Source organism: Rhinichthys klamathensis, unplaced genomic scaffold, assembly GCF_029890125.1.
Source record: "Rhinichthys klamathensis goyatoka isolate OS25496 unplaced genomic scaffold, OSU_Roscu_1.1 h1tg000104l_1, whole genome shotgun sequence".
Lineage (NCBI taxonomy): Eukaryota > Metazoa > Chordata > Actinopteri > Cypriniformes > Leuciscidae > Rhinichthys > Rhinichthys klamathensis.
In genome coordinates this window covers 2,038,166-2,066,148 of record NW_026606643.1, presented here as the reverse complement: position 1 = coordinate 2,066,148, position 27,983 = coordinate 2,038,166, and the positions used below count along the sequence as shown (strand labels likewise).

At 37.5% G+C, this 27,983-nt stretch overlaps 2 protein-coding genes across 2 annotated transcripts in view; both read right to left on the bottom strand.

Moving 5' to 3' along the window:
• Positions 1-15,514, bottom strand: part of slc5a1 (solute carrier family 5 member 1) — a 37,507-nt gene extending 21,993 nt beyond the window's left edge. The window contains exons 1-9 of the mRNA XM_056253298.1: positions 15,266-15,514; positions 14,546-14,617; positions 13,648-13,752; positions 11,321-11,380; positions 11,083-11,187; positions 10,383-10,488; positions 2,601-2,681; positions 2,289-2,500; positions 629-764 (exon numbers count right to left, since the gene is read on the bottom strand). Of these exons, the coding sequence (XP_056109273.1) occupies positions 629-764; positions 2,289-2,500; positions 2,601-2,681; positions 10,383-10,488; positions 11,083-11,187; positions 11,321-11,380; positions 13,648-13,752; positions 14,546-14,617; positions 15,266-15,400 (1,012 nt within the window). The 5' untranslated portion in view covers positions 15,401-15,514. The remainder of the gene's footprint in view (positions 1-628; positions 765-2,288; positions 2,501-2,600; positions 2,682-10,382; positions 10,489-11,082; positions 11,188-11,320; positions 11,381-13,647; positions 13,753-14,545; positions 14,618-15,265) is intronic.
• An 8,585-nt stretch (positions 15,515-24,099) lies between these two features.
• On the bottom strand, positions 24,100-27,014 carry ywhah (tyrosine 3-monooxygenase/tryptophan 5-monooxygenase activation protein, eta polypeptide). The gene is made up of 2 exons (XM_056253314.1): positions 26,581-27,014; positions 24,100-25,011 (listed from the first exon to the last, which is right to left on the bottom strand). The coding sequence occupies exons 1-2, from the start codon at positions 26,665-26,667 to the stop codon at positions 24,358-24,360; spliced, it is 741 nt and encodes a 246-aa protein (XP_056109289.1). The 5' UTR covers positions 26,668-27,014; the 3' UTR covers positions 24,100-24,357.
• Positions 27,015-27,983: the final 969 nt, after the last annotated feature.

Here is a 27,983-nt window from a genome sequence, read left to right as displayed (position 1 = left end):
AGCGCCTATCAGGCCTATCGCCTAATGGCCAGGACGCCGTCTCGGCTCTGAAGCACAAAACTTAAATGAGGGAGTGCTGCACGCTTCCTTATATACCCGTCTTGCAGGGAGGGGTTTGCAATGCAAATGTCCATTAGCTTGTTTTGTTTACACTCAAATGTGACGAGATCCCAATCTGCAGTTCGTTCTGACGTAACGTCTCGGTTCCCTCCTTCAGGGAACGGGGGTTACATTAGTAACCAAGACGATGCTGTTTGCGAATATTCGTTGGAACTATGGTTTCGGGAAACAATGACTCATTGAACTATGCTGATAACGACAGAACTTGCGACTATAGTGAGCTATGCTTTTGGGAAACGCTATTTAGGCGATTGTTTGCTAGAACAAGATGATAGTAAGTTGCTAGCATATTCTGTGAGAAATACATGGACCAGACTATATTCTGATGGGCAAAAGTCTAGTTCTGTGAGACTAACAAAACCTAGTTGGCCATATATATCACCTCAAACATTAAAGTTGCCATTTAATATCACTCAGTCAGGATTCAGTCAACATATTTGCTAACATTTACATAATAGTTCATAAGTTTATCACCCATCTCAGCCAGGATGCTGCCAATCGTTCTCACCTGTGTACAGCACTCTGCTAATCATGCCAGGGAAAACCATGAGGAACATGGGCAGAAGTTTGAGATATCCGCACAGGATGCAGCCAGCTTTCACATGGGACAGGCTCTTGGCAGACAGACAGCGCTGCACTATCACCTAAAACAAGATGAGTGTTTGTGTGAATAACCCAGAGGAACATTTTAGTGCTCAGCATTGTTTAGTCTGGTTATTGGCTGTTTAAATGACTGTTTAAAAAGTTTACAAGGGCTTGCTAATTTAAACCTTTAGAGTTTGATTTTTTTTTAAAGTTGTTGTTCTATATATACACACCTGTTCACACCGCCTGAAGGTTAGAGTTCTCTTATGTTCACCTAGCTGCATTTATTTAAATATTATTACAGTTTACAATAACTGTTTTCCATTTGAATATATTTTAAAATGTTATACATTCATGTGATCAAAGCTGAATTTTCAGCATCATTACTCCAGTCTTAAGTGTCACATGATCCTTCAGAAATCATTATAATATGATTATTTGCTGCTCAAGAAACATTTCTTATTATTTCCTATTATTATCAAAGTATTTTTGTGGAAATTACAATTTTGTAAGATTTTTTTGATTAAAGTTTAAAAGAACAACAATTATTTAAAAAATAAATCTTTTGTAACAATATAAAAGTCTTTACTATCACTTTTGATCTTTTTTTGTCGTTGATGTTTTCCTGCTTGTCATTTATACTCATTGCATTTATACTTAACATTTATACATATATATATATATATATATATATATATATATATATATATATATTTCAAATAATACCTTGGACATTTAAGGTATCATCATTTCCCGCCTAAACAAATCAGGTACCCTGGGTTAAAATGATACAAAATCAACACTGCAGAGAAACAAAAACAGACGCAAATAAAACAATTGTTGAGATGCAGGTAATGTGCGTCATGAACTATAATAAACTTTTATGGCTGTATTTTTCTCTACAGTGCCAGAGTACAAACAAAGATTATTGAATACTATTTGTGAAAACATAAACATCTGCCTTTATGACTGATAAGACTTTTTTGGGGGGAAAATCTTCACTAAACGATAAACTCCCCTCAGAGGAAGAACATCCCCATAAAAATATATTTGACATGAGGGAATCTGTTTATGTCCCCATGCATTTTTTAAAGCTAAATATTGATAATTTTTGCTAATGTCACCTAAATCTCCAAATTCCTATAGTCTGAAACAATTAAGCATTAAGTCTTGTTAATGGGCTGTTGAACTAAATTAACCGTGGTGAGTCTATATCTGCTTCTCTTTGGCTTTTTGTGTATCTTATCTTATTTAGTGGGGACTAATCAGGGGTCAAACTAAAAGCATGCCTGTTAAAGCTTAGACTCGCTCTGACTAAAACAAGAAACACTGTTCATCCTGAGAAACTCAAGGTAAATGTGCAGTTTGTCGTCCAAAAGTGGACACAGAATACATTTCATTTGTATATGTTTGTGAATGTCCTAGCATGTGTAGGATAGATTATTGTCTTATTGTCTCAAACAATGCTTCTTATTTCCAAAAAAACATTTATACGCACAGAATAAAGCAATACCAGAAAGTAGCCAAAAAAAGTGTTACTCCACAAAAATGAGTCAGCAGCAGCCTTAATAAATAATCAGTACCTGGTCAGTGCACCAGTACCAGGCAGCCTGGATAGTAAGACCAAAGATCAGTCCGGGCCAGGGCAGATCACCAGAAAGGGGGTCTCTGAAAATGTGGAACGAGTCCGCACGAGGAGTGTAGCACGATTCACTGATGTTTGCACCCACCACTGACGGGATCGCATTCATATAACGGTCCTTGAAGTTCTCATAGCCTCCGACCTCATTGAACGCTGAAAGAAAATGGTTGATGTTGAAGCAAATAGTCATTAAGCAGACTTTTTTTTTTAATCCAAAAAGCTTAAAGTACAGGACAAAAGTGAACGGACGTACCAAAGCCCATGAGAATGAATGATCCCACAACCATGATAATGGTCTGTAGGGTGTCTGTGTAGATGACTGCAGCTAGACCACCTGTAGAAGAAACGGAAGGTTTTTCAAGTTTAAAAAAACAAAGCAACTGAAAAAATCTAGTTTTTAGAAATGTACTTTTGGCATTCATGTTAGTTGCTTTTTTTATAATATTGTAAAGAAACTTTAAATTTAATGACTTTACAAATGTCTTTTGGGGTCACCTTTTAGTAAAAAGTAATAACATATTCAGTAACACTTTATTTTGATGGTCCACTTTAGAAATTGTACTGACTGCAAGTAACTTTTCAATTACACGTCAGCTACCAGTCATTAGAGTATTAGTAGACTGTCTGCTTACTATCTGCTAACACTTTATTTTGATGGTCCACCAACGGACATTCTACTGACTAAAAGTAACTTTGCAACGACATGTCAACTTATTCTACTTGAACACCTAACCCTAACCTAACAGTCTACTACAGTCTACTAATACTTTTGTGACACTGTCACATATGACACGTTTTAACCGCTCTATATACAGTATATTAATGATTTCATGTATGTTAGAGTTTTAATAGGTTTACATGTTGTCTTAGTAAGTTTAGTCCATTGTATTCCTCTTATCTGTTTTATATGTGTGTATGTCTTTAAATGATCATAGATCTGCCTGTCATGTGAGTGATCACATGACAGGAAATAGGAAGTACACAGCATAAAGGAAGCAGCATGGCATTCAAACAGGATCGCTAATACATCGATCGATTGGTGATCACCAAGAGCCTGGACTGTGGAGTTACCTTTTGAGGACTAATACCTTTCCAGAAAGCTAGAAATGTTAGCCATGACACCAAAGCTCTGAAGCGTGTGTCAAATTTTTTTCAGTGAACTGAAGCGTTGTATCGATGCTTGATTCGTTCTATCAAAATCACGTGACCAATGACGTCCGAAGCTTCGTTTCACACACACCCACGTGACTGCTTCGTACTCTGATTCAAAGGTTTAAAAATGCACAACTTTCACTGTTTGGGGTCATTATGACCCCACTGGACTTTTCCTTGATTTTTAAAAAATGTTCCCTTCATCTCAGGGCCATGAAACTCTGTGACTTTTCCTACATAATCTATCTAAATATGCACAAAAAAACTGGGTTCGATTCGGTTGTTCTAAAGGTGTGTAATTTTTTTTTACTTTTTACCATTTAAGGGGTTTGGGGTCAAAATGACCCCAATTGAAAATGAATGGGAAAATGAAAAAAATGACTTTTTTTATTTTGTTTGTCAAAAAAATAAAAGTAAATCCATTATAAATCTGAAATGTTCTACATGTAAACCAAGGTCTGGTCCTAGAGCATAAATAGAAAGTAGAACAAACTTTCTATCTCATACACACACACAGACACACACACACAAACACACACATGTCATGACTGCAACAGAGAGCATTTTTGCAGAAATTGGCAAATAAAATAAACAAAACTGGCATAAAAAAAAAAAAAAGACATATAAATCAAGGTCTGGTCCTAGAGCATAAACACAAAGTGGAACGAACTTTCTATCTCATACACACGCACACACACACACACACATACACACAGAGACACAAATCTATGTGACTGCAACAGAGAGCATTTTTTTTACAGAAATTGGCAAATAAAATAAACAAAACTGGCATAAATAAAAAAAAAATCACATATAAATCAAGGACTGGTCCTAGAGCATAAACACAAAGTGGAACGAACTTTCTATCTCATACACACACACACACAAACACACACATGTATGTGACTGCAACCGAGAGCATTGTTACAGATATTGGCAAATAAAATAAACAAAACTGGCATAAATCTAAAAAAATATATATTTAAATCAAGGTCTGGTCCTAGAGCATAAACACAAAGTGGAACGAGCTTTCTATCTCACACACACACACACAGCCACACACACACAAACACACACATGTATGCATATGTATGCATCCTGTTCATTACAGTTTATTGGTGCTGTTGTTTTGTATTATATTGGTTTATTTACTTGGTTTATTTAATTTATTTTGTTCTAAAATCTCTTGTTCTAAAAAAATAAATAATTGTTGATAAATAATTTTCTGAAATAAATAGTGTGTGATTACAGTCATGTCATAGTGATGACTTGTAATGTTTATGCAAATGTATGTATAATAATTTGCAAAAACAATAATTCAAAATATATCAGACAACAACAACAAACTCTAACTTTGACATATATATTTTGTGAATTGCATAAAATATTTGTATCATATATATCAAGTTGTTAGGAGAATTTGAAGCATCAAGACAAATGAATGAGTCTCTATGGACCTCTATTGGACAGATGTGGTCATTGCACTTTAATTCCTTAACTATAAGAAAAACAGTTTTTTGACTAACCACCAGATGGTAGTATTTTATCCCTAACACATAGAGCAATGTCCAAAAACTATTTAGATTTAATTATCATCATCATTTAAGTGATTTTTTCTTTAAAAAATCATTTTTCATGTGGCAATTTATGGCCTAGTTATGTAATTGTGCAGTAAATATGTAGAAAACCTAAACATTTCCAAAAAAAACACAGCATTATTGTATAGTTGAGAAGTGAATAAAAAAAATTATATATAGTTTTCCATATAAAAAAATTATATTTCCTTATGCAATCACTCTTTAAAAGTTTGGGGTCAATACGACCCCAAACCACTTAAGCGTCGTCCTTTTTAAACAGTGACTAAGGGTTAAACCTTTGAATCTTTTTAAACCTTTGGTTGTTAAGGAGTATTGCGTTGCATTGAACTGTTTATTGTATTCCAAGAGTTTAATTGAGTTTATTCTATTGTGAGAATTTAGAAGAATTTATTGTATTGTGAGAGTTTAGGAGTTTATCTGTATTGTTTTGAGTTACTAGGAGTATGAAACGGAACAGATTGCTGTTATGTATTTAATATATTGATTCGTTAATTTATTAATCTATCCATTCATTCATTTTTGCTTCCAAGATTAATGCGTTGGTCGGTTGTGAAACATTTTGCGGCACAGCGCTTTCCCTCACTTTCACCAGCAGATGTCCTCGTCGTGCTCTGATTTGAAAAGCATCGAGTAATGAACCTTTTTCTGATACAATTGTGTTGAAAGCTTTGCTGGTTCAGAAAGCTTCACTTCGCCATCACTACAGAAAGAGCACTTTATTGGATTATCACTGTGGATTGTGTATACATCGGTCTGTTTTAGGGTATGGTGTTATGTACTCTATGCTTTTAACAGACTGAGGTTTCCTGGTTTTACTGTGTTGTTTTAAGATTCATGTGAACATAGTAAATACACTTCATGTATTGATTCTATTTCTGTTGTTCGTCTGACCCTAATTTTAACTCTTGTAACTCAATCCATTGGGATGATTGTTACACTCTAATGAGAGTTCGCTGAGATATAGTTGCAAAGTTACTTTATAGTAGTTATAGTATAGTAGTTAGTAGAGTGTCTAAAATGGACCATCAAAATAAAGTGTAACCACATATTTTCCTTACACCTTGAATACATGTAAGTGTACATATCTTAATCAGTATTTTCAAAAAGTATTTTTTCACAATTTGTCTTGCCATAAAGAGTATTTAACTACGCAGAATGCGCACTTGTAGTGTACTTCTAATCTTAAAAGTATAGGGTGAGCGGGCGGGCGTCCTGATGCCGGACAGGATGGTCAGTGGGGAGCGGGTGACCAGGGCCGTGCCGGAAGGATGGGTAGCCTCCAGGGTGGCACTGGCAATACAGCGAGCCAGAGAGGCGCCGCTAGCTCAGGGAGCCAGAAGTGTACCTGTAGGGGATGGGAGCCAGGGAGGCGCCGGTAGCTCAGGGAGCCATGGAGGTGCCAACAGTACAAGGATCCAGGGATTTGTCGGCAGTTCAGGGACCCAGGGACCCTGGAGCTTAGTTTGGCCTCTATGGCCAGGGACATATAACCTATGGGGAGCTATGAGGTTATGAACTAGAGCGGGTTCTGGTGCGGGCTCATGGGCTGGAGCGGACTCTGGAGCGCCCTCATGGGCTGGAACAGACTCTGGTCGGGGGCTAGAGCAATCATTGGACTCTGGTCAGGGTCTTGAGCCATCACTAGACTCTGGTCAGGGGCTGGAGCAATCACTAGACTCTGGTCAGTGTCTTGAGCCATCACTAGACTTTGGTCAGGGGCTAGAGCAATCACTGGACTCTGGTCAAGACTGGAGCCATCACTGGGCTCTGGTCAGGGGCTGGAGCTATCACTGGGCTCTGGTCAGGGGCTGGTGCCAGGGTGTGTGTGGCCCAAATGCACATAACTGGTCAGGACCACATCTTCAAACCCATCAGGGCAGACAGGAAGGGCAGGCTCTGGATTTTCATGCACTGGAACGAACTAGGGAATTTCTCTCACTATAAACGGACTGGGAAATTTCTCACTGGACCAGACTCAGGAATTTCTCTCACTTGAACAGACTCAAGAAATTCTTTCACTGGAACAGATTTAGGAATTTCTGTCACTGGAACAGATTCATTACTGAATTCTAGTACTTAAACGGCCTCAATGGCTGGTGCGAACTTCACTGGGACAGACTTGGAAATCACAGGAAGAATTAGTGGTCTTTCAGGACTCGCTGGGCTAAGTAGAAGGGCGTAGAGAATATATTGCTCTAAAGTGTACATATTCACTATGGCATCTTAGAGAACAAAGGTTCATCCAAACCTCTATGAAAAATCTCCATCAGCACAACATCTTCTGTGTATACTGTTAGCCAGCTCCAGGAATTCCCCAGCATATTACTCAATGGGGAGGCCATTTAAAGTGCAGGAGAGCAACAAATCAATTGGGTGGAGAAATAGAGTAGTGAATTGGTGGATCAATGCTGAAATGATGAATGACAGATCTTATCTGTTGTAGGTGAAGATGATAGCATATTTGATGGTAGGAGAGGACGAATGACTGAAGACTGAAGAAGATCACACAGGTAAGTTTCTCAAAGGTAGGTGGTCAGGTTGGTAGTTCTTGGTAGGAACCTCAAGGCCAGACAAAGGTGAACTGAAGAGTGACTGCTTATATGGTGCGTGGGTGATGAGTGATTATTAGTTTGCACTTAAGTATACTCTTTTCACACTAAAGTATTTTATTTCCTTAATAAGTACTCTTTTTAAAAGGATGCTAAAGTGTACTTCTTTTTCACAATGGGGAACAATCCTGCACATCCTAATTTTTTCGAGTTAGACGCGTTCATGGGTTAACATATTTAGTTGATCCTTGAACAACTTTCCTGTCCGAAAATTTTATCCAAACCATATCTCATTTCCGAAACCTAAGCATATCAATAAATTATCCCTAAAACCAGAGGGAAATGATAGTTAAATAACAGTGATGTGGAAGCACCTAACCCTGGTTTTAAGCTTAAACTTGACATAAACTGTAAATTTGTCCTTCAGATCTGATTGATTGATTGGAATGTTGCTCCAGGATCAACAAAGATGACCCAGGTACTTGGTGAAAGTAGTGTTAGAACACTAACTGCTAGTGTCTTATGTTCTAGTATGACCCACTAGCAGTTAGTCAGGGGCAGTCAGTCTTTTCGGTATCAAGTTAGCCCAATCTATGTTTTTATGTAACTGATTTAAAAAAGCTATGAACACTCTTAAAGAAAAGAAAATGATGTCTAACTTGTAAGACTAGTCTTAGAGGTTTATGCAACTGGCCCCAGGTTCTGCAAGCTATCATTGCCTTGTCTTAAAATATCCAATTATCTGATATTTTAAGGACATATTGACCTTCACTCATGAGGGTCTGGAGGGGTCCTCTCTATGCTATAATTTCATGTAGCCTATTGCTTTTTAATGCACAGTTTTACATGTTGGTAAAACCACATGACTTTGATTTGGCTGATAAATGTCCCCCCCCCCCCCTGGTGAAACCCCCCATATAATTCTGAAGCTTTAGTAACAGAAGTTTAGCAGCCATAGGCCCATACAAACAGTCTCAGCCACAGCTCATGTAAACATTTACAGCTGGCAGGACGATGTCTGATTTCTTATAGTTTATTGGTGGGCTGGTTTGTTCCTGAGATAAACCTATTACACAACAGACCATGACAGAAGTTTAAAGTCACAATGCACCTTGCACAGGCTTATCATCTATTGTCAGAATGGGCAATTACTCATGACACATACATATCATGCTACAATAAGCATCCCACTGCATGGTCCTACAACCCTAGACTTTACTCTCTGTTGTAGTATAAACTTCAGGGACTATATAAAAATATTATATACTATATAATATATAAATATATATATATATATACATATATATATATACACAGTTGTTATCAAAATTATTTAACCCCCATTGCAAATCAGGTTTATTTTGGCAAAATTTACAGACTTTCAGCTGTTTGCAATGAACAAATCAAACAAAAGTTTTCGAAATAGCTTAACACAACAAATTTTTCAACTGCTTTCCCCAAATTCAACTGAAAATTTAACTTCTGCAGTCTCAAAATTATTCAACCCCCTGAATAGAATCCCTCACAACAGCACAAATCTGCAAACCAGGTGTTGTCTCCAGCACATCTGATGCAACTAATCAAGGGCTTCATTAGTTTCACCAGGTGTGCTTGAGCTAGAATACATGAAATTTCTTACCTGGCTAGGTTTTTTGAGTGTCACGTTTGACTACATGTTAGAAAAGTCAAAAGAATTGCCCAAAAAGTTAATAGAAGATAGTATTGCCCTTCACTAACAAGGAACATGATACAAAAAGATAGCAAAGCATAAATCGCAAGTTCAAAGTTAAAGGAACAGTGGTTACACTACCTGGATGGGGTAAAAAAAGGAAGCTATCAACGGCTGCAACCAGATTTCTGAGAAGGCAGTTACATAAAAACCCTTGAGTGACTGCAAAAGACCTGCAGCAAGACTTGGTGGCAACAGGGCACTGAGGTTTCAGCTTGCAAAGTAAGATGCGTACTAAACGCATGCCAGAACTCCAAGACTACTGACCCAAAAGCACAAGAAAAGTCGACTCCAATTTGCTCAAAATCATATAAATAAGCCACAGAAGTCTTGGGATTCTGTTCTATGGAGTGACAAAACTGGATCTTTTCAGCCCTATGGATCAGTGGTATGTCTGGAGGAAGAATGAAGCATATGCCGAAAGAACACTCTGTCCATAGTTAAGCATGGTGGGGCTCGGTGATGCTCCGGGGCTGCTTTGCATCCTCTGGCACTGGAAACCTGCAGCACGCGCGAGGAGAAAATGTCATGCCCTCAGTGAGGAAGCTGAAGCTTGGGCGTCATTGGACCTTCCATCAGGAGAAGTCCTGGAAGAAGTCCTACAGTGGCCATCAGTCACCTGACTTGAACCCCATAGAAAATCTCTGGTGGGATCTGAAGAAGGCGGTTGCAGCACGCAAACTCAATAATATTACTGAACTGGAGGCCATTGCTCATGTTGTCTGGTTTTACATCTCGTTTGCAGCAGGTCATGACAGCAAATGATGTTCTACCAAGTACTAAAGATGCTTGCCATAAAGGGGTTAAATAATTTTGAGACTGCAGAAGTCATTAAAAGTTTGCATTTTCAGTTGAATTTGGGGAAAACACTTGAAACATTTGTTGTGTTGAGCTACTATTTCAATTACTTTTGTTTGATTTGTTTATTGCAAACAACTGTATATACTGTCATATACTATACAGTGCAATGTGTCATGGTAAAGTTTATAATATTTACGTCAACAGACCTGTTACTGTATAAAGAGCTGTAATCAGCAGCAGAATAATCACGGCCAGGTAAATGTTCAGTCCCAGAGCCTGGTTGATAAAAATGGCTCCTGCAAACATGTCCGCCTGAGAAGTGGAAAAGGGAGAAAAATTGTTTGAACTGTCCGTTTCAAAACAAGGTCTTTATCTTTATAATCTAAACCCCTTTTAGTCTGACTTCACATGGCAATAAAATATATTTCCACATGGAAATCACAGCCATTTCAGACTATAACCTGTGTTAGTGCAGACTGATGTAAAGATTATCAGCAAACTAAATACAGAGGCTGGACAGACAGCACCATATTGTGAAAATGTTGGCAAGTTCCAACTGAATTTTCAGTTAATCATTGTCAATAGATGCATAAGGGGGAAAATGCAAATGTAAGGTAAAACTTTATAAAAGCATAAGTGAAAGTGTATATCTTTGATCTTTTAACTGATACACCAACTGGTTACAATTTAGTTTACTTCAAATGTTCTTGTACTTGATGTGTGCATGTAGTTAGTCTCTCATAATTGGTCAAAAAAAGCTACATTCATAATTATTAACAAGTGTAGCATGTTACATCGCTGATATGTTAAAGTATCCTTAAAGTATTGCATGACAGCTACCTCTCAAAGTACTAATCTATTAGTATTTGATACCTGTACTTTTTTTGAGACAGATTTTGGACTCACGGAGATTTTGGTGAAAACATAGAGAATCAGGGACAGCACAGAGAGATAGATACGGATACGCTGCCCACCAAAGCGTTTCTTCAGGTACTCCGGCATGGTCACGACCTGCAGATAACGTCAATAAGGACCATAAAAATGATACCACAGAGATAAAGTACACATTCATGTTGTGTAAGTAAGCAATATTTGAAAGATTTGTTCTGTAATGCTGGTTGAAGAGAAAGAAATGTAAGCATACCCCAGCTTTTATGTAGATTGGCACGAAGAGCCATCCCAGAATAATCACAACAACAAGAGCCTGAGAGGGGAAACAAATTAAAAACAGATTGTAATTACAGATATTTGATTCAATATTAAGTACACATAATCCCATCAGTGTTGTTATTGTTAAAGCTGCATTCCGTAACTTTTTTTGGGTTAAAAATTATCCAAAATAAATTTGAGCAAGTACACAACCAGCCAGTGTTCAAAACTCTCTGCTTGCCTTAGCTCGATTCAAAACAGTAAGCTTGTAATAATGTTTTTAATTCCAGTGGTACTGGTGGATTTCCGCGGGAGATTCGAGCATGTCTTTGCATCATTACGTCACATCTGTACACATAAAGAAGGAGTCTCGGCTAGTAGGCTATATTGCGTGTGAGGATGTTGGAGGTGGAGATTTATAGCCTTTTCTCACAGCACTTGATATAATTAAACTTATCAATTTGATGGCGGATCCAGAAAGGTTCAAACGACAATCACCAGTGACAACAGATTCACCCGTTGTAAAATGCAAAAGACTTCGTTCGGACTTCGGAGTGGCTACAGAAAAAAAGAGACTGCAACCGGACCCATGCGAAAACAAGGATAATATCAGAAGGGCATTGAATGTAGTCACACAATGCTGATGTTGTTAACATTAACAATTTGAGAACAAAGTATAATTTGCACGGTTTGATGTGATATGATAAGCGATCGTTAGATTTAATCAGCGCGATTTACTGCAATGCTTTTTTTCCCTTAGTTGGTCAGAACAAAAGTGGATGTTACTTACTTGTTCAGATTACATTTTATGGTGAAAATTCTTATGTTGGTCATACTTCCAAAAAGTAAAATCTCTGATTTCCGAATTCCAGTATCCACACCGGCGCGGCGACTGACAGCACCTTCTCCTCAAAACATTGGATTCATCCGCGCTGTGCCGTGCCGAGGCACAACCCACGTAAAGTTGATAATTACGCGAATAACTGCAATTGCAGATTTCGAACAGGGATGGCGACAAAGAGGAAAAACTACGGACTGCAGCTTTAACTAAAATGGTAGGGTAACACTTTAGTTTAGGGTAAAATTCTTATTAGCATGCATATTACTAGGATATGGTCTTTTTCTAAGTACTTATGAAGCACATATTCATGCCTTACTCTGCATGACCATATTCTACATCCCTAATCCTTCCCACTAACAACTACCTTACTAAGTACTAATCAGCAGTAATTTAAAGTTTATTGAGGCAAATGTCGTATTGAAAAGTTAGTTAAAGGTATGGTAGGCAATTTGTTTTATAAATGCTTTTAGTGATACTGGTTGAAACATAAAGTACTTAAATTACTAAAACTTTAACTGAAATAAAAATAAATTATAGCTAAATAGGAATATTAAAACTAATAAAATGACAAAAGCGCATAACAAAATGACTAAAACTTAAAATAAAATTCAAATGAAACCTGAAAATGTACAAATAAAAGCTAATTTAGAAATATAATAAATACTATAACTGTCACGATCCTGGTTTTGTCTTGTGTTTTGAGAGGACTTTTATGTTGAAATGTATTCTCAGTTCCTATTGTTTCTGTGCTACCTTCCTGTGTTTGGTTCCTGTTTCCCTTGTTGTCTTGCCTGACTTTTTTTTTTTTTTGCCATTGTTACCCTCATTAGTTCCCATGACTACTGATCACCAACACCTGTCCCTAATCAGCCCCTCCTTAACCTGTCTATTTGAACCTTTGTGCTTCAGTTGATCATTGATCCTGTATGTGTGTTCCTGTTGTTGCTCTCCTGCCTTTGATATGTGGATTTATACTCTTGTTTCTTGGATTGGATTATTCTGCGTTTGTGTTTCTCGAATAAACTTGTGCTTATATGGATTGTTACTCTCTGTGTTACACACGTTACAATAACACTATATAAATATTATTAAAATAACACTGATGTTTAATTGGTTCCTTAATATATTATTAATATCGTACCATAATAACAATAATAATAGTAATGCATAGTATACTTTTATCCTTTTAATAAATAATTATACTTTTGTTTTTATTGTGTTGAAAAGTAGACATAAAATAATAATTAAAGTTCTGCAAATTTTGATCAATATAAATGATTAATTGTATTAAAAAATATTTATTGTAAATTATTCCTTAATTACTAATAAAATATTATTTATAAACATATTGCAATAATATAGCTCACTTATATGCAAAATACTTAAAACGTTTTTTTAGTAGGCCAAAACATAAATTCATGACACACATCATAATTATTACGTATCATAAATGTAATTATTAGGCATTTTTTAAAACATACATTCCACTCAAAGCCTCCAATGGCGATACCAGCAGCCGCTCCAGTTCCTGCTATTCCCACAAAATGCCCGCTTCCAATGTTACTTGCAAAGAGAGAGGCTCCAATCTGAAAAAAGTTTTAAATACTTCAGTTGTGCTATATATAATAAACAAACATATTCAGTGTGAGGGGTAAACCCAACAGAAATCCATATCTAAGTGATCTGCTACCTTTTTGCATGTCAGAATGGTTACAAAAGTCATTAGCAAAGGATTGTGGGAACTGTATGTGAAGCGTCTTCAGAATATATTAACTCTGTCTACTGTTTGACTATATCTGGCAATCACCACGATGATAAGCTATAAAAACAGCTTCTTGTGCACAACCTGAGGTGTAACTCAAACAATAACGATTAGAACAATGAACTTTGTAATAACAAATAAAAAGCTTCAAACTTTCATATAGAGTGATAACTTTAGCATGGACCAAAGCATGATAGCTCCATAAATACTGCATGCATGAGCAAAGCATATCAGCTATAACGAATTGTGGGTTGCATCTGGCATCAGTGCATTATGGCCCAATAAAAAGATTTCGTTCACCCTATCATGATATCAAGGTTCTGTAATGGAGGGGCAGTCAAGGTCATTATCATGCCATATCTGTAATAAAGTGAAATCATTGGTCAGGCTATTGATAGTTAGATAATCAGCTCTTACTTTTATGGCTGTTTCAGTCTTTCTTACGTAGTACATTATGAAAGAAAATGCACCACATGTTGTGCACTGATTGATCGCTACTGATGTAGTAAATGATCAGCCAATGTAATTTTGTCTATGTCCATCACATCTGGAGCACAAAACAAAATGCTTTTAAGGTTTAAAGCTTGGTCATCCACCATCCAGGTCCATTTTCTTACCGGCCACCACACCATACTTCTGCCAGCCAGGAAAAAGCCTCCTACTGTGGATCGATTGGTCCGTACCATTGCCTTTGAACAGAAAGAGGCATTAAATTCAGCATATGAAGAGTTCCAGCACTAAACATTTTAGATACAATCACATTTGACTTTATATAACGTCATACCTGCAGGCACATTTCACAATAACATCACATTTGCAGTCTCAAAGTGTTGATGGATTGGCGTTCAATGGCCTTGTTTGTTGTTTGATCAAATATGTTTGAAATTTCACAAGAGGTTTTAAAATGTTCAAATATAGTTAAAAAAAAACAAAAAAAACAATGCCAGTAATATAATGCCTCAAATAAGACTAAAAAAAAATCATGAGTTGATTTGATAATATTGTAATGTATTGTATGAAACATTTTAAATAATTTAGTAATAATTTAAAATATATATATATTTTTTTGTGTTTAATATTTAACATTTATAACAAAAAAGACCATTGCAACAATTAATTTTTCCTGATAGATTTCAGATTTTTTGCAAAAAAACACCCCTGTTGTATTCCACTTATTATATTATATTATATTATAAACTTTTTGCAAAATCAGTCAGAATCCTCATTCTTTCTTCAAATTTATCTCACACTGCCCTTTTACATTTATATGTTGTTGACGCAAGGTTAACAATTCACAAGTCTGTCAATGGTAAAAATGTAAACTACTGGCCACTTACCCATACTCCCACAGCCAGAACCACCAGAAAATATATAACAATCACCGAGATGTCCGCTGGATTGTTAATATATATGGTGACATTTCTTCTGTTCTCATTGCGGAGATAAGAAAATCCCAAATAATCTGCCCCCATTTTGATGGTGTTTGAGCAGGGCAAGTGGAGCACCACACTGCGTCCCTCTCTGACACGATGGTAAAGACACCTGACTCAAACGTTCACCTGCAGGTGTGTGACCGTGTGTGCGCACGCTTTCACTTATACGTGTGCGTCTACAGATGGGTGTGACCTCCTCAGAGTTAATTATAAAAGTGTGTTTGTGACTTACAGCTGTCAAAATCTGAGATTGAGAATCATTAATGATCAACTTATATAGTGGGAAGTGTGAAACTGGGCTCCTGTAATGTGTAAAAGCACATTTCATCAACCACATCACCTGCATCTTAACTAATGGGTTTCATTGAGTCAGCTAAAGATCAACTACTGCAATTTATGGTCCAGACATCAGTGTATACACTGCAACACTGGTTATAAGGACACTGAGGTGCAAAGTGGCATTGCATCTTGAAGACAATAGAAAGTGAAAATGGCTGATGAAACATCAAACTAAATTTAGCATACGGGGCTCCAACACTACAGATGGATCATTTAATGGATATGAATCACCCTTCCACCCGCGATACAATTGCCAATGTCTATTCTGTTCTACTGAGAAAGTTGTAAAGGTTAGCTGCTCAGTGCCTGATTAAAAATGACTGAAAACTGATTTACAGTGTATTTAAATTAATTAAGAATATTCTTAATCATACAAATATATTAATATTAAACCACTTAGCTTTATGGGTTAACATTACATTAAACTGTCATGTGGTTGGTTTTGACATTGGCTGTCATAAGGCCATTATAACTGTGTCATGAATATTTTTCTTGAGCTCACTACACTGGTCATTAAAATGTTATAATGGCCTCATGACAGCCAATGTCAAAACCAACCACCTGACAGTTTAATGTTAACCCATGAAGCTAAGTGGTTTCTTAAGTTTGATAATTAATCTGCTATGTCATGTCAGGTTGTGTTGTCTTAGTAATGTCAAGTTGTCATGACAAAGACACTGACAGGTTATGATGTATTGGTTTATGTCAAGGTGTCATAACAAAGACATCTCAAACATCGTCATGACATGTGTCATGTCATGATTATGAAGGTGTCATGTCAGTCTTATGCACACCCCTTCAAGTAAAGTGTTACCGGACGTACTACCCCAGCCATGTTGTCACTGTCATGTGATCTACTACAGCATCAGTTGTGTCGTTGCACTGCCATTCATTTATTCTCTCCCGTGGGAGAAGGGTCTGTCTGCAAACCACACCCCTGCAACAAGTTACACGTCCCGCGAAGAAACAAGCGTAAATGTCATTGACTAAAACAATCTTTTGAAGTAAATTATTTTATATTTTATGCATGAAATGTTTGTCGAGCTTATTGCTTTCGAATCTTATTATGTATGAAATAACAGAAGTAGTAAAATATAAAATAAATGATACTATCAAATGAATAGACTCATTTAAAGCTTTTAGCTAAATTATATAGCTAAAAACCTAGCCCCCACACCTAAACCTTACCCTAAACCTACCCCTTCCATCATTTTTTTTTTACTGTATATAGTTTCATAATTAAAATACCTTAAAAATGAATGAAAACAAACAGGATGACGACGGCATATGGTGATCTATGTTATACGATTTGTATACCTTATCACTAGGTGACGATAATGAAGCTTAAAAAGCGAGGAAAGTTAAGTAAAAGAAGAGCAGTACTAGTGGCGACATCAGCGATTTCAGAGAGAGGGGCTCTGATAACATGGTGCAGGTATGACATCACTTCGTAGGCCAAAACGCGGAAGCGAGTTGCATTTTAGCACTTCTGGTTCCATCGTCCCGAAGTCAGTGTTTTTTTTTAATGGGTTTTTTTTGTTAAACAGCTGAAATAAGGTCTGTGGTGAACACAAGCTCAAGACATTTTTAGGTTTTATTCTACAACATAAAATACATAAGTATTACTCCACTCGTGAATATTTTATGTTACTATTACTACTAATTACTATTCTGTTACTACTAATATTATTTTCTGTATACAGATATTATGTGTCTTGAAAAAGGCGGTCTAACAAGTGGCTAAATGGGACTACAGAAGCAGTCGGGGACACTAGTCTGCTTTTACAGCATCGTTATGCTTATAATTGTGCTCTCATAAAATAGACTTAATAACTTACATTTTCTGGGAAAATGTTTTCAGATAAAAACTGAAAGAGTTGTCGGAAGCTTAGTGATGGTGACATTGAAGTCGAGCGACCGTGGTGTAGTTTGAATAGCTTAGGTTTTTACTTCTGGCGACTGCATTTAGGCTTCAAAATACATAAAAGTTGTGTTCATCTGTGAAAATTATCTTGATGGACAAAATGTGTAAGTAAGATTTTTTTTTTTTTTTTTGCGATAATCCAAAAGCCTGTGGGAAAATCCTATTGGGTCTTTATCGAGGGAACCAGTGTGATGCTACCTGCCGGTTGGCCTACAAGGTGACGTCATACCTGCATCACTCTATTGCATTGTAGGGGGCGTAACTTGAGGTAGGGGGCGTAATTAAAAGGAACGTGGTTTGTAGTACTACGAGATGCAGTCGGACACACTTGGCCCGTGGCCTCATGGGATAGTAAAGTGTTCATTGGATGTGCCAGAAGTAGTCAGTCAACCGGGTACTTTTCGCTTACGGTTTTATGAATAAAGTGAGTGCGTCTCAAACAGCTCCCTAGCTTTCTTGAATCAGTATATCGTGTACATGAATTCAGGCACTGTTAAGGACAGTAAGGACGCTCAGTGGGTCCTTATACATTGGGACACTGATGACTCTATTTCCGGCACTTTGACAACATCCCCATTGTACAACATCACTACTGGCATTTATAAACAACAACAGAACTGATATCTTTTTGACGTTATTTTTTAATGTTATTTAGAGTATACAATATGATAAATACTTTGCTTGTTACATATACATGCAACATTTCAGCCGTAAAAAACATTATGTTAGCTAGTTTATGTTCATTACCTGACTAGCGATGTATGTTTAAATGCTGAAATATAATTAAATAATGGTTTGTATTTTAAAAAACATCTATAGCATGTCATTATGTGTAGTGAGTTGGCTCACGTAATTTATGTTTCGCATATCAGAACTAAAGAATAAAGTAGGCGAAAAACAGTAAGTGACAAAAGAAGGATGTCTGAAATCACAGTATTCATAAAAGTACCTGGAAAAAAGTACCCGGATGACCTAATACTTCTGGCTAAAAATCCGAAGAGTGCCTACGATGAACACTTTACTATCCCATGATGCCATCCGTTTTACATTCATACTATTTAGAACATACTTTTTTATTGGTCACAAAGTAATTACAAAATAAGTACCTACTCAAGAGAGTAAGCGATTTCAGACGCAGCTATAGAGAGCATCGATGCTCCCTTGTATTCATGGTGCATTGTGGGACTTTTTAGGGAGAAAATGTTTCAGTGCGCTGGAATGATTTGGCGATTGAGACAGCACTTAAAATGGCCAACACCCTGACAAGTGCCCTGACTACTGAACTAAGGAACTGATTGAGCCTATAAATTCGGACATAATTCTTATCTGATGTTTTTCGCCTACTATATAGGATGGAAGTAGGCATAGTTGGACGTGTAGGGATTGTTTTCTGGTTAGCTAGAACAAGATGTCATTCTACATTTTTGATTGAGGAAGGGGGATAGGATCTTTCCCGACAGCGCTAGCATGAGCCGTACATGGTTTGACTTAATTCTTAAACTGAATTTCAAGGTGACTTTGTTACAGTGTAATTATACAGTTAAATATTATACTGAGCAGCATTAATTAACATCTGCTAGCAGAAGCTAACAGGATCATGCTAATCGCCAAATCTCGAGCCTTAAATGCTCTTTTGGTACAAAACAAAGTTTAACTTTCATAAACCCTTGGCATTTATTCATACTGTATAAGCTTAAATGCAAGATTTACTGACCATAACGGAGCAATAGCCATTGACACTGTTGAAACGTCATTCTTGGGTGTATCAACAAGGAAACTGCATTATTTTTTGCCACTATCTTTTAGTTCATTAGATAACCACATTTTTCTTTAGAAACCTGCTACAACACTGAATGTGCGGCTAAAGGATCAATCATTAACCAATGATGCCTTGTACATTTTCAGGTTCAGATAGTAGATGAATATATGTCTTGTTGGTTATATCACGATACCATTTGTTGAGCAGCCAAATCTAAAAGTTCTCTATCTATCTTGTTTTTTTGGGAAATCTAACAGGGAAATTCATAGTTATGGCATAAGGTCTGGTTGACAAAGACATCTTTGGCTTCATCAACTTCTCAACAATGCATTTGAAAATACCATCATATCTCGTCACAGCCATGGACATTTATCTTTAAGACGTAAGGTCTTATAATCATAAACACCTGACCTTCTGCACGGTCTTCAACTTATTCACTATTATTGTACTATTATAAATTGATCATATACAATGTAACTCCTGCATATCAATATTTATGGTCTGTTAAAGGCATCTCTTGCCAGAATTTTTGCATAATCAAAAACAGCAAGATTACACTGACCAAAGAGCTGGTGACTAATGGGTTTCTCAGAAATGGCAACAGGAGCATTTTAATGAATTCTAATGTTATCAAAATAGACTGTATTTAAGTTCGTAATACATGTCTTCCATCAACATCTCCACCCCAGAAACAGCTTTCCTATGAAGGCAATGTCATCGATGTTGGCGTTGTTTCATATGGTTTTGAAAAACTTTCATACCATTTTAAAAATGTAATGTGGTGCAAAGTGCAAACATCATGTAATCAACATGTTTTCCTTGCACCTTGAGTGCTTCTTAAAAAAGGTAAATTGAGGGACTCAAACACAACTATTAAAAAAGGTTCAAACATTCACCGATGATTGAACTGATTTTGAAGATTAAGGTAAATTGTACTTAATTTGTCTTTCGGGAAACATTAGTATCTTCTGTTGCGTCCGAAGGGCAGTACGAAATGAATATATATACTCTATATATATATATACACTCACCGGCCACTTTATTAGGTACACCTGTCCAACTGCTCGTTAACACTTAATTTCTAAGCAGCCAATCACATGGCGGCAACTCAGTGCATTTAGGCATGTAGACATGGTCAAGACAATCTCCTGCAGTTCAAACCGAGCATCAGTATGGGGAAGAAAGGTGATTTGAGTGACTTTGAACGTGGCATGATTGTTGGTGCCAGAAGGGCTGGTCTGAGTATTTCAGAAACTGCTAATCTACTGGGATTTTCACGCACAACCATCTCTAGGGTTTACAGAGAATGGTCCGAAAAAGAAAAAACATCCAGTGAGCGGCAGTTCTGTGGGCGGAAATGCCTTGTTGATGCCAGAGGTCAGAGGAGAATGGCCAGACTGGTTCGAGCTGATAGAAGGGCAACAGTGACTGAAATAACCACTCGTTACAACCGAGGTATGCAGCAAAGCATTTGTGAAGCCACAACACGCACAACCTTGAGGCGGATGGGCTACAACAGCAGAAGACTCCACCGGGTACCACTCATCTCCACTACAAATAGGAAAAAGAGGCTACAATTTGCAAGAGCTCACCAAAATTGAACAGTTGAAGACTGGAAAAATGTTGCCTGGTCTGATGAGTCTCGATTTCTGTTGAGACATTCAGATGTTAGAGTCAGAATTTGGCGTAAACAGAATGAGAACATGGAACCATCATGCCTTGTTACCACTGTGCAGGCTGGTGGTGGTGGTGTAATGGTGTGGGGGATGTTTTCCTGGCACACTTTAGGCCCCTTAGTGCCAATTGGGCATCGTTTAAATGCCACGGCCTACCTGAGCATTGTTTCTGACCATGTCCATCCCTTTATGGCCACCATGTACCCATCCTCTGATGGCTACTTCCACCATGTCACAAAGCTCTAATCATTTCAAATTGGTTTCTTGAACATGACAATGAGTTCACTGTACTAAAATGGCCTCCACAGTCACCAGATCTCAACCCAATAGAGCATCTTTGGGATGTGGTGGAACGGGAGATTCGCATCATGGATGTGCAGCCGACAAATCTGCGGCAACTGTGTGATGCCATCATGTCAATATGGACCAAACTCCCTGAGGAATGCTTCCAACACCTTGTTGAATCTATGCCACGAAGAATTGAGGCAGTTCTGAAGGCAAAAGGGAGTCCAACCCGTTACTAGCATGGGGTACCTAATAAAGTGTCCGGTGAGTGTATATTTAAACAAAATACGAAAAATGTGGAAATCTTCATCCTGTTCAAAAACATTTTTTTTTTGTCTCCTGGATTATATGAAAACATATTTTTTGTAAAATATCTTATTCAGGACAGTACTAAATAAAAAATAACATTTTGCATGATCCCTCTTATTTTGTTAAAATTAAGTATATATAAAATATATATATAAAATAGATATATATATAACTATTTAGAGATATATATATAAAATAGAGATATATATATAAATAGAGATATATATATAAAATATATATATATCAACTTCATCGACTTCTCAACAATCCATTTGAAATTTGAAATACCATATATATATTCAAATATCATGAATTATTATTAATTTATTAATATCATTATATTTTTGGGGAGTCGCACCACATGACATTTTACACCCAGAGAATAATACTTTGGCTTGTCATAAAAAGGTAAAATGATCTGATATTTTAAAAGACCTATTGACCTTAACCCACAGTCATGAGGCTCCACAGCAGTCTTCTAGTCTGATGTCATTTCCTGTTTCTTTTTTTCCCTGCATGTTGGTTGGACCACATGACTTTATTTTTTCAGCAAGTTTTTCAGATATTTATAAGAAGTTTTGTTAAAAAATATATATTTTATTAGTAAAGATCGTCAAACTTTTCTCATCAAGGATTTCTTTATTTTAATGAGGCTGATTTATTTATTATGATATCAGGACAGTTGTCCTGAGCAGACTTCATATTAAAATGAATTTTAATTCAGCTTCATTTGCCAACTCTATTTCACGAGAAAATGTATTTTACAAAGCTGCAATTTCATACAAATTCCCACAAAGTGATTCATAGGAAAATTTACGTTTTGTAATAAAAGATTGTAAGCATTAACCTGCTACCTCTAAACCAAACTCTCAGTGTCGGCAGGTTGTACAAAAACATATGAATGAGATCGAGTACGAATTTGAAATGTGAAATAGTTACGAATAGTCATGCGATTGTGTTGTGAATGCAGATTATTGTTGCCTATAAGCAAGAAAACCAATATTGTTAAGCCATGTGTGTGTGAAAGAGTTCAAAACAGTGTAAAGTTGATAATAAATGTGTGTAACCATAATAAAGTGCCAGAGATAAACAGCATTTTGAGAGTTCCCATGGTAAGCAATGTCTTTAATGTCATTCTGTCATAACCTTGCATATGTAATCCTAATCAAAAGACTCTTGATCACTGCGTCTCACAACAAAGTGTCGCCCACATTTTGGATGACCACATACTGTTTCAAGATCAGCAGGCATACACAATTCACAGGGCTAGCAAGGTGTACAAGGTGAGATTGGGGAGACGACAGACAAACACATCTAAGCAGTGATGGAGGTACAGATCAAAGACAAGTGAAGAAGAAGAAGAAGAACGTAGTAAGCTGTAACATTAGCACTATACTGTGCCACATACTCAAGATGTCATCCTGTAATAAGTGTTAGAGTCTCTGCGAAGATCGAGTCCTTACAAGTATACGCTAAATAAATGTCACGTGGAGGCCAAGGGCTGTATTACAGTAGCATCCTACCTTATCTATTCTGTTTACTAACCATGGTAATTTCTTTAACCAAGAATTAAGATAGAAAGTTTCTGTAATACAGCCCTATCAGTGACTCGTTGTGGGAGGAAAGAGGAGAATCATATACAGAAAAAGTATAGGACAGGAGAAAAGTAGGTGGGAAAACAGAGCATATGAGGGTGAATAAATACCCCCTTTTCACCAAAATGGTCTCAGAACCAGCTTGAGTGCAGTGACATAACTGACCCGTGACAAGAAAACGTGCCGCTTGACTGTCTTTTTGATTTATACGAGTTTTGGGAATATATATAAGCATTCAAAGTAATTTGATTCAGTGTTTTAAGGACATCATGACAAATATATAGCGAAAGAAAATGTTAGATACACCGTTATATATTTTTATATGCTGTGTTTTGAGAATACGTTTGAGCATCCAATTTTAGCATCTTTATATCATTAGCAAGCAATATATAACTAACAAAATGAATAGGATTCAATTTGCAGATATATTCTAAAATCATTCACATTTTTTATGAATCTTTTAGGACTACATCTGAACATCCAAAGTAATTTGAATCATTGTATTTATGAGTATTATATATTAAAATTCATAGTAGTTTCCATAGTGGTCAATTTGCATGTATGATATTCGTAAATAAGCATTTCAAATTTGCTTAAGATTCTCACAGGTGGCATTAAGAATTGCAATGCATTTTACATCGCAAGTAATGTATAAGGAATAAAAAGAAAACGTGTGAAGTGAATGCTTTATACATTTTGTTTTGGGGGCTAGATTTGTTTTGCGTCTTGTATTTGTTTTCGAAATCTTGCTGCAGACATGTGACATTATTGGTTTTAGGTTCGAGACCAGCAGGTTTTAGAGGCCAACGGCATTTTTCCATCCCAGAACCACCTTTTCTGCAGTGGAACGGTTCCAGATTGGGTACCGGCCTCCTGTTGGCGGAAAAGGGGTAAAACAGGTGAAGGAGCGATGAAGGGTCAGAAGTGCTGCCCTGAGGAACCAAAGAAGAGCAGGGAGGTGTCACAAAGAGACGAGGAAGATGCAATGGAGAAGAAAGGGAGAGAATGAAGGAGCAGACAGAGAGAAATAAGATAGAATCAAAAAAGACTGCAGAAGGGACAGACGGGTGCTACTACAGCTAGAAGTGAGAGCGGACATGGCTGATCTCTCAGTTATTGGCTTCCCCTCCTTCGCTGTCCTGCTGGTCGCTGGTCCACAGGGTGAGGTTGTCCCGCAGGAGCTGCATGATGAGCGTGGAGTCCTTATAGGAGTCCTCGTTCAGATTGTCCAGGTGGCCGATGGCGTCATCGAAGGCTTCCTTGGCAAGCTGGCAGGCCTGCTCGGGTGCGTTTTGGATCTCGTAGTAGAAGACGGAAAAGTTGAGTGCCAGGCCCAGGCGGATGGGATGGGTGGCCGGCATGCCCTTGCTAATATCGAAAGCCTCTTTGTAGGCGCCTTCGGACGATTCGACGGCAGAGGCCCTCTTTTCGCCGGTGGCCACCTCGGCCAGGTACCGGTAGTAGTCGCCCTTCATCTTCAGGTAGAAGACCTTGCTCTCTAGCTGGGTTTCGTCACAGTTCTTGATGAGGTACTGGTCCAGCAGGGTGAGAACGTCTTGGCACACTGACTCCAGCTCCTTCTCGACGGTCTCTCGGTAGACACGCACCAGTTCCAACTTCTTCTCATTGCCATCCGCAGCCGTCTTCTGCTCTATGCTGGATATTACGCGCCAAGATGACCGCCGGGCCCCGACCACGTTCTTGTAGGCCACCGAGAGCAGGTTGCGGTCTTCATTGGACAACGGCTCGTTCAACTCCGTGACCTGATGGTGCAGAAGGCCAGATGTTGGGTCAATAAACACAATTATGTTCGCAACGTATATTTGTTTGAAATTGGGACATTATGGTGCTGTACAAAGGTGTTCTGATCAAAATCCATCAAGACCCTGGATAAAAGATAAAGCGCGCAATTTCTGTTTACAAATATTTTTATAGAATAGAAAAGGTTTGTTTGAACTGGAAGAAATCCTTAAGTTATTTACAGCCAAAATTGAGTTTTAGACTGTTATGATAATAATTAATAATGATATTAACAAAAAAGGTTAATATTCACTGATCCCCATATAGCTACTGATATATTAACATTCCTAGTGCAATGTGAATAAGAAACCCAAACATTTATGATTACATTATTTCAAATTAACATCATGTAATTTATGATCACTGAATAAGATAGAATTTTTAAAATAAGATTTTACTCTCAAACAGAAATCTTGAAAGACATATTTTTGATGGCCATGGGATCCTACACTGAATACGCCAATGTCAAACAGGCATAAAAATGACAATATCTAATCAAAACAGGTGAGTAGGGTAAAGTTGCTTACATTAGTAAGAATAAAAAACAATACACTGAAAAAAGCACCCGTGTCCTGTTTGACCCACACTGACTGACTGACTGACTGACTTTCATCCTTTGTGCTCAGATGTCAAACCAGACAGCTGATGCTGCACTGCTAACTCACATATTGAGCTTTATTTTGACAACAAATTAACATGAGCTGTTGAATAATGTTTTAAAGTTTTATCTGACTATATAACAGCTTTCATTGTTTAAAACGTAGCTATTGTTGATTTTATCCCATTTTCGCAGAGACACAGATACACAATGGATGTGGCTGAGGGTGTCATATCGCCGCCTATGTTCATCCACTGTAATGACAGATTTGCTCGATACCGAACCGAAACCTACAATTTATTAGCATTATGTAGCGTCATCCCTCCCGTTTTTGTCTGTTGATTACTTATTTTCATATATCTTAATTTTTTAATGCAAATTGGGTTTTACCCAACATTCAAAGGTTTAAATTTATACAAAAATGAAAACCATTTCATTATTTTCTCACCCTCATCATGTCGTTTCACACCCGCATTATTTTTTTTCTTTGAAACAACAAAAAACAAAACGCGAGGTTAGGCAGAATGCTAGTGCTAGTTACTGACAGTCTCAGTCACCGTTCACTTTCACTGCATCTGTTTTCCATTCAATGAAAGTGAATGGTGACTTAGACTGTCATTCTGCCTAACATCTCTCCCTTTTGTGTTTCAGGGAAGAAACAAACCAATGAATGTGCAGCGATATGAAGGTGAATACATTATGACAGGATTTTCATTTGGAGGTGAACTATCCCTTTAACACCGCATATTTTATATATAACAAAGAGCTGCTCGTGACAGTAGCGAAAGCTTCTTTAATTGTACAAACTAGAAATGCACCCATATTTGAGCATTATTAAAAGAATAAAAAACTCAATGAATCTATTATATTGCAATCGTCTCTTAAGGACTGATTGTGCATAAATGCATGTAACGTTATATTAATAATGACCCACCAGCTTCATCGCAGAGGCCATGTCATCATAGCGCTCCGCCTGCTCCGCCAGACGGGCTCTTTGGATCAGTTGTTCCCTATCTGCCATCCTCTCTGGTCAAAGGCTGTCGGTCCGTACCGGGTTCGGTCGTTGCTCGGCAGAACACACTGGTTGTGCGAGAGAGAGCGCGCGCTCCGGTCAGCACACAGGCGCGAGCAAAATCTGGAGCAGCCGCGCACGTGAGGGTGGAACGGCGAGCCAAAGGTTGAAGGTGCAGATTTATCTATATATTTTAATGTCTATATATTTTTGTAACGCTTTCTTTCCCCTCCCAGCCCTCGAAATCCTCCAAGTTTCGCCCGAATATTACTATTTTTTCTTTCGTCTTGTGGGGTGCTGCTGCTGCAGGCGTCCTGTCAATCCCAGCGAACAGGGTGGAGGGGGAGCTGGAGGGGGGTGCGCGCACTCGCTCTATTTCAGGATGACGTCATTTTCTAAAAATAGCCGCATGCCCTGCAGCCGCGCACAGGCGCAGTGAGGTTTGCTGCATTGTTCAATGCAGCGCCACACAACGCGCGTGCGCGTGAGAAGAAACTCTTCCGCATTCAAATGAAGCAATATGCTTCTGTCTGTCCAAAAACTGATGATGATAGGATAATAGGGATGCATGGACATACCTCCTTAGCAGTGTTTGTCCAGACAACATGAATGGACTGATGTGGACAGACAGATACGTATTTTCAATGTGATCAAAGGTCAGGTTTTTATCCGTGCACTGGCTAATGTCCCTGCAGTGTTACTGCTGAAAACATGCAGTTACTGCATTATAACAGTGGGGCTTAATTGGATCAATTTGACCTTGGGGATAATGTGTAACCAAAGTTGGATCTAATATATCTTTAATTTGGTTCAATAATTCAACTTATGTCCCTACCAACAGATTTTACTTTGATAACCAAAATGCAACAGTGTTTACAGACGTGCATGACAGTTATAACAATGAACATATCTCTTAACTCCTGATCAAGACCTTTACTTAGCTCCTAATTCTCAGGATATTTAAAAACAATTTACACCAGTCTAAACATGGGTTATGAAAATGTACATCAATGGGGCCAAGCACAAAAAAAAAAAAAAGTGAGACCCATATTAAAGATAGGGTAGGCAATTTCAGAGTGGCTAGCAATAGCAAAGCTAGCGTTTAAAGTAGTGCTGTCAAAAGATTAAAATATTTAATCGCGATTAATCGCATTAATGTCATAGTTAACTCGCGATTAATCGCAATTAATCGCACATTTTTATCTATTCTAAATGTCTCTTGATTTCTTTTTGTCCCATTATTTTTTTTCTCATTTTAATGCTCTTATCAACATGGAAAAGTGGATCGGCTTGCTTTGTTCAAATGTTTTTTTTTTATTGAAAAC